An 18193-nucleotide genomic window follows, 5' to 3' on the forward strand; every position below is an offset into this window, starting at 1 on the left:
TTATTTTTAATATATTTAGAAATTTAAAAAAATAAATTGTTTTAAAAAACAAGTTGAAGTGAAGCCTAAACCAGACAAAAGAGTTAGCGCAGGCAGTTTTGGTCTCGGAAACTATCCTGAACAATAATTTGGCAAGTTGCCACATCATTCCACATAAGTAACTCTCCCACCTTCACGTGTTTTAATTAGGAGGCTGCTTGGATCCTTCTTGCCTTCTATTTGACGCGAGTTGCATCTCAATTTGTAATTTAATATTTATAACCAGCGATTTCGCCGCCCATGGATACCCAGAAAGTTTTTTTAATCTATTTTTTTATAATAAAAATAGATATTTAAGGGGGAAAATGAATAAAATAATAGAAAGAAACTGTATTTTTTTTAGTTAAAATTACCTTTTCTTATTCATGTAATTATTTTTGTCAAAAAATAACTTTTAATTAGCAACATAGGTTATTGAATAAAAAGTATCAATGATTAAAAAAATTTAACTTTTTATTCATGCATTTCTCTTTTATATTGATGAAAAGTTATTTTTTAAAGAAAAAAAAAATTTTGTGAAAGGAAGTTTCGATAAAAATTAAAAATCATGAATTAATTATTTTTATGCACATATATGGAAAAATGTAAAAGATCAATAAGTTTGAGAAAAATATATAAAATATTTATAATAAAAAATAAATATTCTATTCTCATTGAATATTAATCAACAAATTATTTTAAAAGTTTTAGAAATTAGGTTAAAACATAATTATTCACACAGAAAAATATTCTAACCATCTTTTAGTTTATTTTATTTTACACTTTATTTTTATTATTTTGAAAATTATAAAGAACATCATCCTCAGGCAACAAAAAATCTCAAATCAATCAAAAACCCCAAAATGACACCATATATATTAATTATATCATAAAACCCACCAAACAACACCCTAATCCTTCTTTTTCTTCAACTTATGACATTTTCTCTCTATATATAATAAAATAAACTCTCACCAAAACCTAAATTGATAAAACTTTACAAAATCAGTCTTCAATTAATCATTAGAATATTCCTCTCGCATGGACTTGTAATTTCCTTTGTTTTTAACTATAACTAAATTTCTATTTTACAAAATCAGTCTTCAATTAATCATTAGAATATTCCTCTTGCATGTTCAAGGTGTCAAGGAACATTTTGATGACTAATTAAAGATTAATTTTGTAAAATAAGAATATAATCGCAACAAACAAAAAGATAAAAAATAACAAAAAACAAAATAAACCCCATTTAGATTTTGGCATGAATATGCTTTCTAAAATTTCAATTTTCTCACTTATCTTGGTCCATGTTAGTGTTTTAACATTTTATATTTCAAATCTAAATTTTAATATATATATATATATCTTGATATCAAGAGAATAGAGAGAAACAATGCACTATTCCTTCTCCCACATATATCCTTTGGTTTATTTTTTTATAATATGATATAACGATATTCTTAAAAGGCATCATATCTATTTATGTATTTGGATACAAATGATTCTATCAATATATTCGTTAATTATTTCACGATTGTTTCAAGAAAACAGGAGCATTACTTACTTGATTATTTGTTTGAATTTGAATATATTTAGCGAAGCTCAAGAGCATATGGATCAAGTCGATGGTGGGTGCCCGTGCTAATTAATGGCGCCCCAGTTAAATCATCCCTTATTATACATTAACTACGTATTTAAATACTAGAATATTAATTAGAAAAAAAAACATATGTTTTTCTCTAAAAACAATTCTTCAATCAAGAGGCAAGGATTCAGAACCAACGGCACACATGCTTCGTAATAGTTAATTTATTAAACAATTGATATAAGAGTTCCTCGCCACGTAATATATCTTGTTTTAATAATGACTAGTCTGATACATGAACAGTGGACTGTAGAAACTATGTGCTCAACAAGAGGTCATGGCTATGATCTTACCGTGCTACTTTTTTTTTTTTTTTAATGACGTCATAGCATGCTTAGCAATCGATAAGAAGGAGGCCAGCGTGCGTGATTAGGTCCCTTAATCATAAAATATAGGGTCAAGTTGAGATTTGGCAGACGGCGTTAATCTTAAAATGGTATTTAAAATCCCACAGACTAGAAAAGCGTCAGCAAAAGGAGAGGGAGAGGGAGAGAAAAAGTTTTCAAAATGTTTAAACGGTGCCGTTCCGAGTGGAAACGAGGGCATCGTGTTTGACATGTAGTTGGTTGCTGGGTTGGGCTTGATTACTGGTTTGGCAGGCCGGGTTTCTTTTACCAACGAATCGATGAAATTAAAACAGATGCAGATCATGAATTATATAAAATATAAAAAGACCTAAATGTATATATATATAAAAAAGATTTGAGGAAGAAGATGAGCAATGGTGTTATAATTAAAATTTTAATATTAAATCAATTATATAAAAAAAAACTTATAATATTCCAAAACTTTTTCATTTCTTAAATTTAATCAACTAAATTGGGTGAAAGTACCGACCTTAATTGTATCTTAAAAGAATTGCTGGCTATGTTTGACCCTGGCATCTATTTATATATTTTATTTCGTTTGGGAGCTAGGTTTTGCGGTTTCAATGGCATTAAATAATCTGTTTTAGTTTATCATCTTCCTTTTTATTAGAAAGTAATCTAGGGATATTGAACATTTTACTAAGTTTTATTACCAAGTGACTTAGCACGTTAATCATGGATATTTTAAAAGTATGACAAGGTGATTTTCATAATTAATAATGTTTTATCATTATATATTATATAAAAAAAAATTTCTAGAGTATCACTACCTTTTTTGCAAGTAAAAATAAAAATAAAAATGCAATGAAGGGTAATCTAATGGTTAAAAAGATATGTTCACTCGCTTGACTTTTTAGATTTAAGTTTTGGAATCGATTTCGAAATAATTTTATTCGAGAACATGGTTTACCCTAGAACAAAGGGAAAACAAAAATTCATGGTAAAATGTAAGAATTTGTGATGAAAAGTCACAAATAAAGGATAGATGAAAAATAACATTTTACAAAATTTGATCATTACCTCACAAGGCAAAATTATCAAGGCCAGGCCGAACACCTTCGACCTAACCAAAGGGGGAGAGGAAGAAAAACCTAATTAGGTGTCTCGAAAAACCTAAGAAAAATGGAGAAGGGAAATTTTATGTTTTAACGAATCACACTTCGAGATATGGACAATACACAAAAAATTAGGATTTGTTTGTAGTTGTGATAATGGTTATGATTTAAAGTGTTTTTTATTTAAAAATATATCAAAATAATTTTTTTTATTTTTTAAAAATCAATTTTGATATCAGCACATTAAAACAATTTAAAAACATAAAAAAAAATAAAAATTTAAAGAAACATGGTACAAACTAAACAGACTCTTAATCATATTTCATAACTAATTGATTGAATGAAAACTAGGAAGCAAAGCCAAACCTCTCGATAGAACAAGAAATTGATAAATGCTTATTTTAACATTTTTATTTTTAGTAATAATAGTTGACTTTAAATATTTTTATTTTTTACTTTTGTATTTCTTTTTTATAAGACTTGTAAAAAAAGTCAAATTGAATAGTGAATGTTAGAAATTATAATCCCCATGAAGAGAAGGAAGATGAAAAAAAAAAAAAAAAAAACCTGACCAAGCAGCTCTAGCCTAATAGTAGGCTAACGGGAAGAGAAGAGAAGATGAAGGAAAGAAAAAAAAAAGTAGAGGGAGAAAGGCCATACCAGGCAACCTAGCCCAACGGGAAGCCCAACTAGAAGAGAAGAAGAAGAATAAAAGAAAAAAAAGGAGAGGAGGAAGGGAAAGGCCCAACCATCCAGCTGTTGGGCCAATGGCCCAGAAAAATAAGCACAGGGGAAGAAAGAAAGAAGGAAGATGAAAATAAAGAAGAAGCCCAACCGAATGGGTAGGAAGAAGAAAATAGAATATTTATAGTCTTATTTTTTTTTTTATTATACTTCGACTTCACTTATTTAAGTGTTTTATTTTTTATCCTATTTATTTTTTTGTTTAAAATTTGAGTTATATTTTTTTTATAATTTTACCCCTTAATATTTGAGTTTAATTTAAATTTTTAGTTAATGTAAAAGTTTATTTTCAGGATTTATATTAGTTAACCTCCTGTCTAAGATTTTACAAGTTATATGTTCGAGAAATTAACCTAGCTTTGAAAATTTTTCTGAGATTGGTTGTATTTTTTTTGTTTTTTTAAACTGATTTTTTTTTAATTTCATCATTTAACATTTATGTAATTGAAGATTATGCTCTTTTTAATTTGCTTTCTATGTCCTTTGTTTTATCTTTATTTATTTATTTATTTAATTGGATTATCTCATATTTTTTTATTTATTATTCTTGAATTAAATAAAATTAATTGATTGATTGAATATAGCTATAAGACGCTCACTTCATTATGTTTTGTTCAGTTTGCTTTACTGAATCGTTACTCTAGCGATCCATGTGACTTCTTATAGTGTCATCATACAGTCATTTACAGTGTGGTTTGAAACCATCTTAATAAACTTGTTTGATAGTGAACAATATCCATAATAAAATGGCAGTGAGTCTTTAACAAATTTCTTTTTTTTTCCTCTCATATATAATGTTGATAGTTTACTTTTTTATAATAAATTATTGCCAAATGTTTTTTTAAACAATTCATCTATTGTTATTATCGTTATTATCTATCTTTTAAATTAGATTATTAAATTACCATATCTTATTAGATTCAATGAAGTTAATATCCGAGTAAGCTTTCAGCGTAACACATGACTTCTATCTAGTTTTATGCTACAATTACCCTTGGCAAATTCCGGAGAAAAAACTCCCCTCAGTTAGTGTACTTTCTCTCTTTATCTTTCATTTACAAACCTTTACTGCTAGCTTTCAGGTTGTAGTTGATCTTATGCTCACAGCTGCTAAAAAAATATAATCAATCTTTACTGATCAATCAAGGCATGCTGCTTCTTCTATAACCTTCAGTATTTAAACCACGTTGGAACTTCTGATTCAATTTCCAGATTGTCCTTTCTTGGAGTTGAACAAGATCTAGTCATCATCCCATCAGTCCAGGAGCTTACTGATACGTGGAAGGCGAGACGCGGGTTTTCTCCGACTGATAATAATTTAAGCCAAAAGATTATTAGCTTTAACATCCTCATGGTTTCCGAGCACAGTAAGGCCGCAAAAGGCCCTTCTCAGCACCCCAGCTGGTAGTCCTCCCGAAGCAATGGATGCGGATGCGGAAGTGGATGAGAACAGTGATAACTGTGAAAAACTAGCTCGTCTAGATTTGAATCTTAAAATTCCTGAATCTGAAGATCAAGAGGTTTGAGCCTTGAAACTCCTGAATCAAATGGCAGCACGACCAGCTCCATAATGATCAATTTATAATGTTATGATAAATATAGCAGCTCAAATACTAAGCGGGGGTGGTGGGATGGGGTGGGGCCGGTTGATGGGGAAGGTTAGAAACTAAAGTTTACCCGAGCAGCTGAGCTTTCTCTCGCAATATATTCCTTTTAGACCTTTGCTAGTTATTTTATACCTGTGTTTTGTCGCGAGATAGAAATAATTTTTTTCAGTAAAAAATAAATATGTAAAATTTTTCAATATATTTTTTATATAAAAAAATTCTCAATTATAAATTAATATATATATATATATATTTATATTATTTATTTAATCAAATGATTATTTATACCAATAAAAGATAAAATAAAATAGTTATCAATGAAAGTGAATTAAATAAAAATATGAAACTCAACTATAAAACAACACAATGTTGAATGGTGATACTTGAAAACAAAATCAATCTAATATTGAATGATGAAATTAAAAAATATACATATTAATTTAGAAAAATTATCGAAGTAAATTTAACAAAAAATGACAAATTAAAAAAAAATAAGATAACTCGGGTCATTTTCAAAATTAGTAAGAAACTCTATAGAAAAAAATAAACAAAAACAACAGAATCCAATCTCCTATTGAATAGGTTTAAAAAAAAAAACAAGACAACTCGGGCGAACCTCTTAAACCTGAGTTAATCTCTAAAACTCGCAACTTGTGAAATCTTAGACCCACTCTCAATCAAAAAGCTCAATTCTAAACCAATTTAATATTGAACGATGAAACTAGAAAAAAAAATTAATTTAAAAAAATTATCAAGTGAAAAAAATTAGGGACCAAAAAAATAGGGACTAAATTTAAAAGATGAAAAAAATTAAAATGGATGAAATTAAAAAATAATTCTAATTTTATAAATTATCTCAAATAAAAAAAATTATAATCAAAAGAACATAAACCAACTCTAAAAGAACAACATATTAAAGTGTTGATTTAAATTTTTTAAGGGATAACCATGAAAATTGAGGAGGGAGAAAAAAAAATTAGCAATGCCAGACTAAATAATTATTAACCACATTAACCGCCTCATCACAAAGAAAATAATAAGACAATTCAAACACCATCAAGAAAAACAATACTTGATCACTAGATGACCTCGTAATTTTTTAAAAAATAATATTTATATATATTAAATTATAAAATCACCCTTAAACCAACTTAACAGTAAGAAAAAAAAACGAGTGCAAATAGAAAAATATCCCTTAACGTAATCTATAGAAAATCTCACTTTCTAAGGCCATGCAAGTTATTTTATTGTTCTTTAAAAATGAAAAAGACGAAAACACCCATGAATGTAAGCTTAAAAAAGGTGGAAGCATAACGATCCTTTTACATTGGATTATAAAAGTGACTCTTTAAAATTGTTGTGAAGTTACTGAATTACCCCCAATAACATGTTTCTTGTTTTGTTTTTAAGGGCAACATAGATTCTTCACAATGACTTACTCACGCCTTTGAGAGTTTGGTAGCTGTTGGATTCATAGATGTTTCTTGGATTGATATAAGGAGGATGGCAGAAAACTATGTCCAGATGGTGGAGGTTCACAGTTTCTCATCTAAAAAGAGAGGACGACAACGTCTTGATATACATCATATACTAACAAGGAGTCTGATCAATGAGCAATTATTGATCTGAGCTTAAATTCAGTAGAGTTAAACAATGGTGGTTTGTATTGAATGAGATGACAACAGCACGAAGGAGGTCCTGTGCTATCCCTTCTCATGTGCATGAATGAATAATAATAATTCAAATTATGGCTCAATGATTGAGGTAAAACGGGGGTAAAAGAATGGGTTAAGGCAGCACTAAACCAATGTCACTTATCCTGTCATCTAAAAAACTGAAGATTCCTTGACACCGGTCAATCTTCTAGCCTTTCACTTTTTGCAGCATCCGGCCCTTCATCTCGGCATCTTTCGAGGATCATGTTGCAGTTGTTCATCGTGGATGCGTCGAGAAGACCATGGTTCCAGAGTTTGATCATAAATAACCTCCAACACCTGAGCCCATGTACATTTGACAGTTCAAATAAAAAATATCCGAGAAATGAGGCAATCATTAATTTTGCAAGCCTTTATAAATCACTGTTTTAATGCATGCGCCGCAATGTTATTTGAAATTTATTATGCAACACAATGATATTTAGAATAACATCATTATTCAGAAAGAGCAGCGGTAAGAGGATGGTTCGGCTCTACGCATCCATCAAAAGAAGCTGCAACCAAAAATCTTACAAAACCATGCAGTCATTTAACAGCAAAAGGATCTTACTTCCATCGATTCCAATTTAATGCAATCTCAAGAGAATTTGTTTCAAAACTTCAATTTCATATCAACCTTGACTTGATAAGAAATTTGCCAGAGAGAATTATATCCTACAGAACAGGAATATATATTTTCTGAATCTTCGAAGAAATGTTGATAGTTGATCAAGGCCTAGTCAATGGCATCCATTGGTAGGTCAATATGATTATCAATAGAAAAGTCGAATTGATGCAAATATGATCGGAGTTCAATAGAAATGATAGTGCCGGAATATTACCAAAAGAGAGCAGGAGAGATGACCAACTCCTGTCCATGAAGTTTTGAAAATGCCTCACATGCCCATGGAACGTGACCATCTGCTAGGACCCTGCCCAAGCAAAAGGCAAGCATTTTCATTATGGCACCAAACACTGAACAAGAATTACATGGCCCACAGCAGGTTTTTTTCTGATTCTGTTTAACTTCTTAAATTACAAAGATAAAATGAAAATAAGCGGGAGAGCAGAGGAATAAGAAGTTGATATAACCCATGCACCTTTGCTTTCTCACAAATGAATTCCAGAGATGCATGACTTGCTTCTCATCTTTGCTAACATCGACGAAGTCATCAAGCATCTGCAACAAATTGATGCAATGTTATCTTAAACACTACTAAGAGATGAGTTGAGTATATCTTGTTCTTGGATGCAACTAGGAGCTGAAAAGCCAGCACGAACCAGATAAAATCATGTGAAAATTAAATGCAAATGTTGCTCAATTTTCTATAAAGAAAAAGGAACATAAATGGATTGAATCTAGAATAGAAGGTTACTCACCCATCAATTATTGAGTGGCAAATTTTACAATATCAAGATCACATACTGATGGGACTCTATGAAACGTTGGAGAATAACGACATGCAGGGTGGCATGTAGAAAATTTTAAGCTTTGACCTAATACCATTAGAAAACACGAGATATATATCACCTCTCATTTCTGGAAAAAAAAAACCCGCTTATATGAGGTGGTCAGATTTACTTTTATTACCAATTTACTACTATACATTAGCTGAATTAGGAAACATTTAATAACGAGTTCAATATACCATCCTCCCATTGATATTTCCATTAGCCACTAAAGAACTTCAACCACTGACAATAAGTTCATCTCTTCACAATTCTTTTACTAAATTTTCTGTAATCAATTCTAACTAGACCTTTTCTTTTCTCTATTCTTCTAAAAGTTTTTTTCAAAGAAGTTTGGGATATTGGCATAAATGAGAAAAAACTAAAGTCTTCCAGTTTTGCATAGTTGGACTCCCACAAAGTCATGATTTCCTCCAATCTTAATTTTGATTCACTTGATCCCAGCCCCCAGGTCAAACTCACTATGGGTACAGCCAAACGTTTCAAAGGACAAATTTTGAACCAGGCTAAGGTGATTGTGCTAATTCAAAATCACAAAACCACAAGCTTGTCATTCATGTTATCTCTCATTACGTAGTTAAAGAAACCTCTCTATCAAAAGACCATGCAAAGCATTCCTAATTACCATAAAAGCAAACAAACAAGTTCTTCACATGGCTATTCAAGCATATGAATAAGCGAAAACACCTCTTATTGAAATACAATGCACAACAAATTTAAACAAGTCAAATAGAACATGAAAATGAAGGAAAAGCAACTTCCACTGTTGTAAAAAAAATCAAGAAATAGAAAACAAAGCAAAAAAAAAAAAAGACATAATCAGCAAGCATACCCTTCTATCTTCAAAATCTGCAATGTCATCATCAACTTCATCTTCACTATCCCTATCTGACATTACTTGTTCTAATGCCATAGGCTTCAAGTTAAAAAAAGGAGATATCATCAGTAATGCGTCAGCAAGGGGGAAAGTAACACAAGTATAAAATAATGGAAACTAACACCGGCCACTGGAAAAGGTCAATTAGTCCTTAGGGAAACTGTTCACAAAAGCAAATTATTAACTGCGGATAAAACAAGCATTTAAAGTCCCAAAGAAAAGGAACATAAGAATTAACAGGAAAATGAAATTAGATGGTGATTAATTATTTTTGCCACCTTGTCGCTACAAGATGTTCTACAAAACTCAATCAACATACAGAAGAAGAATCATTTACCACATTTTGGTCAACAGTGACCAAAAAATAAAGCATCTGATGTGCACCATCATGCGAACAATAACCACTATTTCAATATGAAATTTATGAAAATTAGTTCCCTGTTGACAAATGACATTAAAATCTACAATCTCAATTCCTACAGTATTCCTGAAAATGCACATCCAGAATTCATCCCCCTTAAGATCATCTGGTGTGGATGAAACATAGACCAACAGCTGTTTCTGATAAATTACAAGCATTAGTGCCTAAGTTTCATTTGTTTATCGAGTAAAGTTGCACATATATGCCACTTAGTAATACAAGAATGCAAGTCCTCAAGAAAATTTTATCGAAATTATTATTTCAGTTCACATTCAAATTAAATCATAAGTCTAAATTGTGAAAACCATAACTTCGGGAATTACCTTGGTGTTATATAGTAAAAAGCATATGCAAATGTTGGAGTGCAAGAAAAACATGGTTTGACAAGCCAACAGTTAAAGTGATCCACGTAAAATTGGAAGATAAAGGGAAAACATAACTTGAAAGAAATGCAAAAACACAAGGAAAAAAACATAGAAATTTCAAAGAAAAAAAAAACAAAACAATAGGTATTAGCAACTCTTGGGAAATTTTCCTTGCATAATAGAAACCATTTATCCAATTCAAAAACAAATATTTTGAAGAATCCTCAAGTAAAAATGCATATACACTGGATTCATTAAAGTCCACAGAAAAACATGACAAGAGGAAAACTCATGATGCATTCAAATTCTTAAGACAGTGGAAGGAAGGAGGCGGGGAAGAGGAAGATCTAAGATAACACGAAGGGTACTGCTAATGAAGGATCTATTGAGGCAGATTTGGTCTATGATCGAGATGAATGGTGCAAAAGGATCAATATAGACCTTAAGATTATCAAGGAAAATTAACATGGCATGATAGCCTCACAATTTTGATAGGATGAAAATAATATGCTATTTATATTCATTAAGCATGACAGGCTTAATGCTAAAGTCAATTCCATCACAACTGAACTAACTAACAATTAACAGATCAGACAAATGAAGCAGAAGATAGTTCAAGGTAATGGTTTCAGTAATAATTAATCACCTGAACTCTATGAGAGTGATAGAATTGTCGTTTCTGCAGAAGCGCACGGCTGGAAAAAAAGAAAATTTCAGAAGACAATAGATTAGAATTCCCAAGATTGACAAAATTAAAGACAAAAATTTTGGCAAGCAGTTTTCTCTTCATGTGATGCTGCGTTATCCCATATCAAGCTTCTAATATGCACAAAGATTAATGACTGCACTTTAAAAAAGCCATACAAGTTGAAGCCACCATAATAACAAGACAAAGGACAAAACGAGATGGTGTGATGCTATGATAATTATATGATATGCACAGCTGAATTACACATGGTTAGAAGAGGCATTGCACCTCCTTTATAAAAAATCTTATCTGCTTGGTTAAAACACATGTACAGAAATAAGCACATGCCTATTCTACCTTTGAAAGTGAAGTAAGGGCCTTCCAGAAACAAAATATTGTGAATTTGAAAAGGAAAAGGAAAAAAAGAGAAGGCATTGAATACAGTTGAAAACAGAGTAGGAAGGAAAAGGCCAAAAGAACATACTATTTAGGGTCTGACCGTTCCACAGTTAGCTTCCTTGCTTTTGCAACATGGAGTGCAGCAGGAAGTGAAGGTTCACTTCCAGATTGTGATTTAACACATTCAGGATCCACGGAAGATTGAGCCTGGGCAATTGAAACACCAGGGATACTAAAACTGGATGCAACACGCTCCATTAACTCTGTAGCGGTAGGACACTCAGAACCATAGTTTTCTGTTCCATCTCTCATGTTGAGCAAATCTTTCTCACTAGAAGATGACTTGGAAGCATTCTCACCTATACAAGATACATCTAAATGATGAATATAAACAGCAACGCTCATAAAGAAATTACATGAGCAGAAGAACCAAAGTAATGGAACTTGATTATTTATTAGTCTCTCTGACGAATTAAAATGTGTACATATAAAAAGGCCAGCCACAGTGGTACATCCTATCTACAGGATTAAGAAACTACACAAAAGAACTTCAACCTACAGTTGGTAGAAGATTGGAAACAAAAAAAAAGAAGGGAAATCATCCTCTAAGTCAAGGATTGTTCTGTGTGCCAATTATGTAAGATGCCAATCCAAATATCCTTCAACAAAGTAAGCAAAGATCCTTCTCCCTCAAATGCTCTTCTATGATTTCTTTTTTTCCCCTTCATACGGTCTCTCTAAAAGAATAAAATTTATATATTGGTACTGTGGAAAATGTCCAATTTATTAGAAAAGAAGATGGAGGAGCCAGGCAAATCACCAGAGTAAAAGTGAAAACCACTAATGTGATTTTCAGTTCAATCATTACTTAAATGTGATCATAAAGGTCTCAAAGGAAGTTGGCATCTGAAACTATTAATATACTTACAGTTGGACCTGAGAAACATTCTCAATATTTAAGAAATTTCATCATTAAAATACTTTTGAAGTGATTGTATATGCAGCAGGAAAGAAACTGTACCCTCTTCCTTCCCCAAAAATCCATTGTTCGTGCCTTCAGATGAATTCAACTCCAAGAACTTTATGGAAACTTTCTTCACATTTTGGTCAAGGTTTATTGACTTGCGTGTTCGTGGCTTTGAGCTGTATATGCAATTTATTTCATTATTTCAGTTCTCAATACTTTTACTGCAGAAAAGATAAAAATTAAAAGAACTAGAATCTTCATGTAGATATGTAAAGACCACCAGAAAAAAAATGTCTGCTGTCGCTGCTCTATTCCATCTGCAACAGTCTGTACACATTGATGGGATGCAAATAGTTAGATAAGAACTTATTCCGGTTCTTTTACCGAAAGGTGTGGCTACTTATTATATAATAATGCCTTTTGCATTGGGTTTTCAGAAAGCAAAAACAGTTACAAGCTATAATGGACCCTCAAAAGATAAAATTCCTCATTCTCTTCACTAATTTGCAAAGAAATTCAATTTGATTGGACCCTGATAAGAGATTTTTTGTTAAAATTCCAAGAAAATTAAAATCAACCAGGTGCCTAGTTCACTTTGAGTTCCTTAATGTGCAACGTGCAATATTTTCCAACTAAGAGTAAAAAAGATGAATCTTCCAAAGTATATCCAAGACAAACTAATTTTCTGACCTCTGATATAAATCTATCAATATTCACAGAGACAGTCACTGCTTGATACTCGTCAGTCACCTGCACAATAATGTTAATTTGCTAGTGCTTTTACAAGAATTCATGAAAGAAAATTGGATGAATTCTAATTACCAACCCAAAAATCGAAGTTGAATAGGTCATGAGAAGAGCACAAGTGATACCGCAGGCCCTAGAAACAGAGGAGTAAATTTTGATTTTTGAGTATCCAAGTGAACAGAATCTTGTAACTACATTGAGGTTATAGCATGTCTATGAATATGTGAGCTGAAAAGGGGAAGTAGTAAGAAAAGAACCAGGGACATCACCTTTGAGTGAATGAATTGCAGATTATTTGGTGGGAAAACCAACAATTTACATAAGCCATAAATTCTAGTAATATGTAATCCAAACATTTTCAATTTTTTTTTTTGGATGGCCAAACTCAGAATTTAGGGTACATTTGTTTCGCGATAGATATTTCCCAAAGAATAGCATTTTCTTGGAAAATGAGTTATTTTCCATTGTTTAGATGAGAAAGTTGCGATATTCGTGATAAGGATAGTGATTGTGACGGTGGTAGGGGTAGTTATGATGGTAGCACTAATGATGATTATGGTGGTGGTACTTGTGATGATGATAATAATAATAATAATAATACTGGTGGTGGTGGTCATAGAATGATGGTTATTGCGATATTGGTCATGGTTGCAATAGTGATGAAATGATGGTTATTTTAATAACAAGGAGGTGGTGGTGGTGGTGAAAAACTGTGATGGGATCATGGTAAAATGATGGCAATATGGGTAATGAGATGGTGATCATGGTTATGGGCGACGGTGGTGGGGTGGTGGTTGATTATGGTGGGATGATGATAAAAAGGTGGTTACATTAGTAATAAGATGGTAGTTGTGGTAGTGACTGACAGTTGATGGGGTGGTGGTGGCAGTAATAGTGGGGTGGGGGTTGGGGTGGTGGTGAATATTATGAGTTGTTAGTACTGAGGTTAAAATATTTTCCTCTAAATTGTCACTGTTTTGGGGTTGATTGAAAAAAAAATTTCATTGACTTATATTTCTGTATTTGTTTCACACTGAAAAATGAAAGAAAACATTTTTCTAAAAAATATTTTCCACAAAACAAAACAAAATCTTAGGATTCTTTTATTTAGTTCCTCACCAAACTGTATATTTTAAAATACCTATTTGCCCTTCAAACTTATGGATAGAACAGCAGAAAATAGCAAAATCAGAAAAAGGTGAGCACGTATCTAAGATAGAGCATCCACCTTAAAGCTTAAACATTGCATCAAGCAAAATGGACAGGAGAAGTCCTCAGTTGCTGCAGGTTGAGAAAGCACACAGCAAAAAATTGGTTAGCAGCTCAATTAAAACAATGCTCATAATATGATAGAGCTGCAAAAGGTCACATTCTGCCTTTTATTAAACAAGAGTGTGCAGTGCAAACTATAAGAGGTAACTTCATTTTGAAAAGCTGGAGGAAAGTTTCGAATAAATAAAAAGTGTGTCAACAATTATATTTGCATGTACACCAAGGAAAAGTCTGGTTTCTGTAAAATAAATTACTGCCTTGATCCAAATTATTTACCAGCACTGCTCTCTCAAAGGAGAAACACCAAGATTAATCCATCACCTCCCATGCAAGCGGTCAACATATTTTCAATTAAATAAGCAGACCTTCATTCCAACTAATAGTTACCTTATTTCAGAAGCCAAGTCTTAACTGTCTAAGGCGTTAAGATCTCAGCGGAGTGTAATTGATATGCAAAAACAAAATCATTAAAGCCTCCACCTTCACAAATGATAAGAGCAAGGGAGAAAAGTGCTTTGAGAGGCTCAGAGTAGAAATACTCAGAACAGATCATGTTAAGATTGCATCATTACCAGTATATTTTATACGAATAGTGGTTCCAGAATCATAATCAATAGGCTTCTAAGCAGATGGTGAAATAATTAAACATGTTCTCACTGAGTAACCAAAGCATTCTAATTAGTGATTCTACCCCTTGATAACCTGATTTCACAAGGACACTTAAGATTTCTATTGCATATTAGAAAGGAAGGAAAATTAACCAACATATAATATGAATATCCTTGACAAATTGAAAGTATTTGTTCTGAAGAATCAGAAAGGATGATGGTCATCTTTTGATTGATAAAAGCATCTAGAACGGTGAATATTGATATTTTGTCTTAACAGATGGAACCATGCAGTATGGTCCTAAACGTTCACGGAAGCAATTATTCAGTCCAGACAGCAATATACGTCAACCAAAAGCTGCACATGTCAAATTTCATAGCATTCAACGTGAAGTTACCAGGCCCACTTGATAAATAAGAAGTTTGAAATAATTACACAGTTCATGTCGCATAATTTCAATGTAACTAATCTCATTTTAACATATTGTTTTCAGCAGCTAATGATCTGGCAAGGGAATTAACCACATGCTAATCAACAAGAAAATGAGAGTACTTAATGGACAAACAACAATTTTACCTTAGAAGATCACGGTGGGACAAACTTAGTTGGTAGAACATGAATCTTAAAAGTTTACCAGCAATCCACAAAATAATAAAACAAACACAGAGAAAACAAGTAACATGCAAGTACAAAATCTTAAAAGCATTACACAGAAGAGTCGGAATAACCTTCAGTCTTTCGTAGCATGTTCTTGTAGTCCTTGTAGTTGAAAATTACAATTCCATCTCTTAACCTAGACAAGCATATGCAGCCACATATATTAAGCAGATGAAGTTATAATTGCCAGTGCCTTGCAACGAAACTTGTAAGGGTTGAAACACATACCTCTTTTTACGCCTTTCTTTTATTTTGTAACGCAAACATCTCCGAAGAAATGAAGGCTGCAGCGAATAAAGCATGTGATTAGAAAGTAGAAACATCGCATGAATGTCTAAGAAAGAAATATCTTGTGCTGAATAAATCAAGGATAACAATGCAATCCAATTGATATAGCATAAAAAACCCTGTTGATTTCTTGCATTTTAACAGATTTAAAGAAGAGTTTGATGATGATACAGTAATTAAGCTCAATCAGTCGCATACCTAACCATCGCATTGAACATATTTTATCAAATAAAGCTGATCACAGTGTGACTATTTTCCATCACTAGAGTCCAGTATACAAAAGAGAAGGAATAATGTGAAGAACATCAGGAACGGAGTCAGAGCAAGAAGGTAGATAACACGTTATGCATCCTTATACCGTTGAAGACAAATTGCACAAAAACCACAATCAGACTGACTATATTTTACGTTAGCAAGTTCCAGGAAGTGAAAAGGTAACAAGGTCATACGATGATTTGATAAAAAAAGCATCATTTAAAAAAAATTGACTAAATATAGAGATTCTTAGATTAAATAGAATAAGAATTAAGAAAAGGGGGGATTAATTACGTTGTCTTGAGCACGGCGGCGAAGGATATTGTAAAGCTCAACAGGCTTGCAGTAAATAAGTAGACTCTCATCAGCTGCAATTGCCTCTTCTACGGACAAATGCTCCACGCCACAATTCTGATGGCACATTTTCTCCGTTACAAATTCCTGTTTCATACCAGTTAAATAATTAAAAAAAAACTGCATACGATCAGAAACAACAGCTTGAAGCATCATCGATAACCTAGCTCAGCTTGATTCGCGAAAGAAATCCCTAATCAGAACAAATCTAAGATAATCCACGGACCAAATTTGAATTTTAAAGCACCATAACGGCAGTAGATTAATGTAAAGTACAAGGAGAAAAGAAGATAGGTGAAAAAAAATTGAAATTGGTAGGTGGAAATTTTTGCAGGAAAATCACCGAATTCAAATTTGGATGCTTGGTAGAACAGTAGAAAGTGGGGAGGAAGAGGTCAAAGGGAGGAGGAAAATGGTCGTCGGGGTTAATACCTAACTAAACTAAATTAGATTAGATTAGACGTCCATCAATTGGCTTCTTCTTTTGCCCTTTTTAGCTCTGAATTCTAAGCTCACGGTCTCCTTTATCTGTCACCGATTTCCTATTTTTTCCAGGTTAATTTTATTTACTTCACCTTACACAAATTTATTATGGTGGTTACTTTTTTATTTTCTTGCCCATTGGACTGGCCTTAGTCATGACGCCTGGGCCTCTGAAGAAGCCTGCATGATCCATTCTAGTAACTTGGTAGGGACCATGACCTGTTATTGGACTTCTTCGGCTCCTTAAAATAATCAAAATTGTGAAGCCTAAGTTTGGGCCAGAGACAGAAGCCTAGGTGATTCTAAATTTCATAATTGCCTTCTTTGATTGATTTGAGTCATGTCCAAAATTTTAACGGATTGTGAACTTTTAAAATTTAACCAGATTTGAGATATTTGTTCTTGCTTAGCTTTTACAAAATAATAATAATAATAATAATAATTTCACCTGATTTATTTATTTTTAAAATTTGACCCTTAATCGTTTTTTTAATTGATGTTTATTTTATTTAGCAATATTTTTTGTTTTTTTTAATTATACCTTTCTTAGATTTTTTCTATTAAATTTTATCCTTATAGTTTTTTATTGAGTTGGTTGAGAATTAGATTTTTTAATTGAAATATTTTACGGGTTGCAAATTTTAGAAATTAAACTAGATTTAAAAGGTTTGTATACTTTGCTTGGTTTTTTTTATTTTTCTAAACATATATTTTTTTTATTTTCTATCCCTTTTTTGTTATTTTTTTGTGTTTCAATTATATTTGGTTAACCCTGAGCAATTTGTTTCCCTATCATTTTTTAATTTATAAATAATCTATCAAATTATAAATTTTTTTCAATTTCACCCATATGATTTTTTAACCTTTCAAATTTGATCCTCATTTTTTTAATTGTAATTTATTTTTTTGGGGGGTTGTTTTTAATATTTTTTTAAAAAATTATCCTCCTTGGTTTTTTTCTATTAAATTTTATCCCCATTTTTTTTGTTGCTATTTTTTTCATTTTGCAAGTTTTCTTTATTGATAATTTTTACATTAGTTTATCCTTAAAAATTAAATTTGTTGAAAGTTAAGTTTTTTGATTAAATCCATATCCAAGATTTCACAAGTTACAAATTTTAAATATTAGACTAAGTTTTAGAGAAAGTAAGACAAATGAGAGGAAGTTATCAGTTAATCATATTTTAACAATAAAAAAAATCATTCTTAG

General features: G+C 31.7%; 1 protein-coding gene across 5 annotated transcripts; it reads right to left on the reverse strand.

Moving 5' to 3' along the window:
- Nucleotides 1-6941: 6941 nt before the first annotated feature.
- LOC133701753 (polycomb group protein EMBRYONIC FLOWER 2-like) lies at nt 6942-17056 on the reverse strand. Of its 5 annotated transcripts, none has more exons than XM_062125823.1 (15): nt 16933-17056; nt 16441-16587; nt 15832-15887; nt 15675-15739; nt 14294-14346; nt 13145-13198; nt 13009-13068; nt 12599-12645; nt 12373-12494; nt 11437-11710; nt 10911-10959; nt 9434-9517; nt 8232-8311; nt 7974-8063; nt 6942-7431 (listed from the first exon to the last, which is right to left on the reverse strand). In XM_062125823.1, the coding sequence occupies exons 2-15, from the start codon at nt 16567-16569 to the stop codon at nt 7293-7295; spliced, it is 1302 nt and encodes a 433-aa protein (XP_061981807.1). In that variant the 5' UTR covers nt 16570-16587; nt 16933-17056; the 3' UTR covers nt 6942-7292. The 5 variants fall into 5 exon arrangements, with proteins under 5 accessions (XP_061981807.1, XP_061981806.1, XP_061981805.1 ...); XM_062125822.1 differs by having other exon boundaries at nt 16664-17021; XM_062125821.1 differs by having other exon boundaries at nt 16844-17020.
- Nucleotides 17057-18193: the final 1137 nt, after the last annotated feature.

This window comes from Populus nigra, chromosome 8 (genome assembly GCF_951802175.1).
Source record: "Populus nigra chromosome 8, ddPopNigr1.1, whole genome shotgun sequence".
In the NCBI taxonomy this organism is placed as follows: domain Eukaryota; kingdom Viridiplantae; phylum Streptophyta; class Magnoliopsida; order Malpighiales; family Salicaceae; genus Populus; species Populus nigra.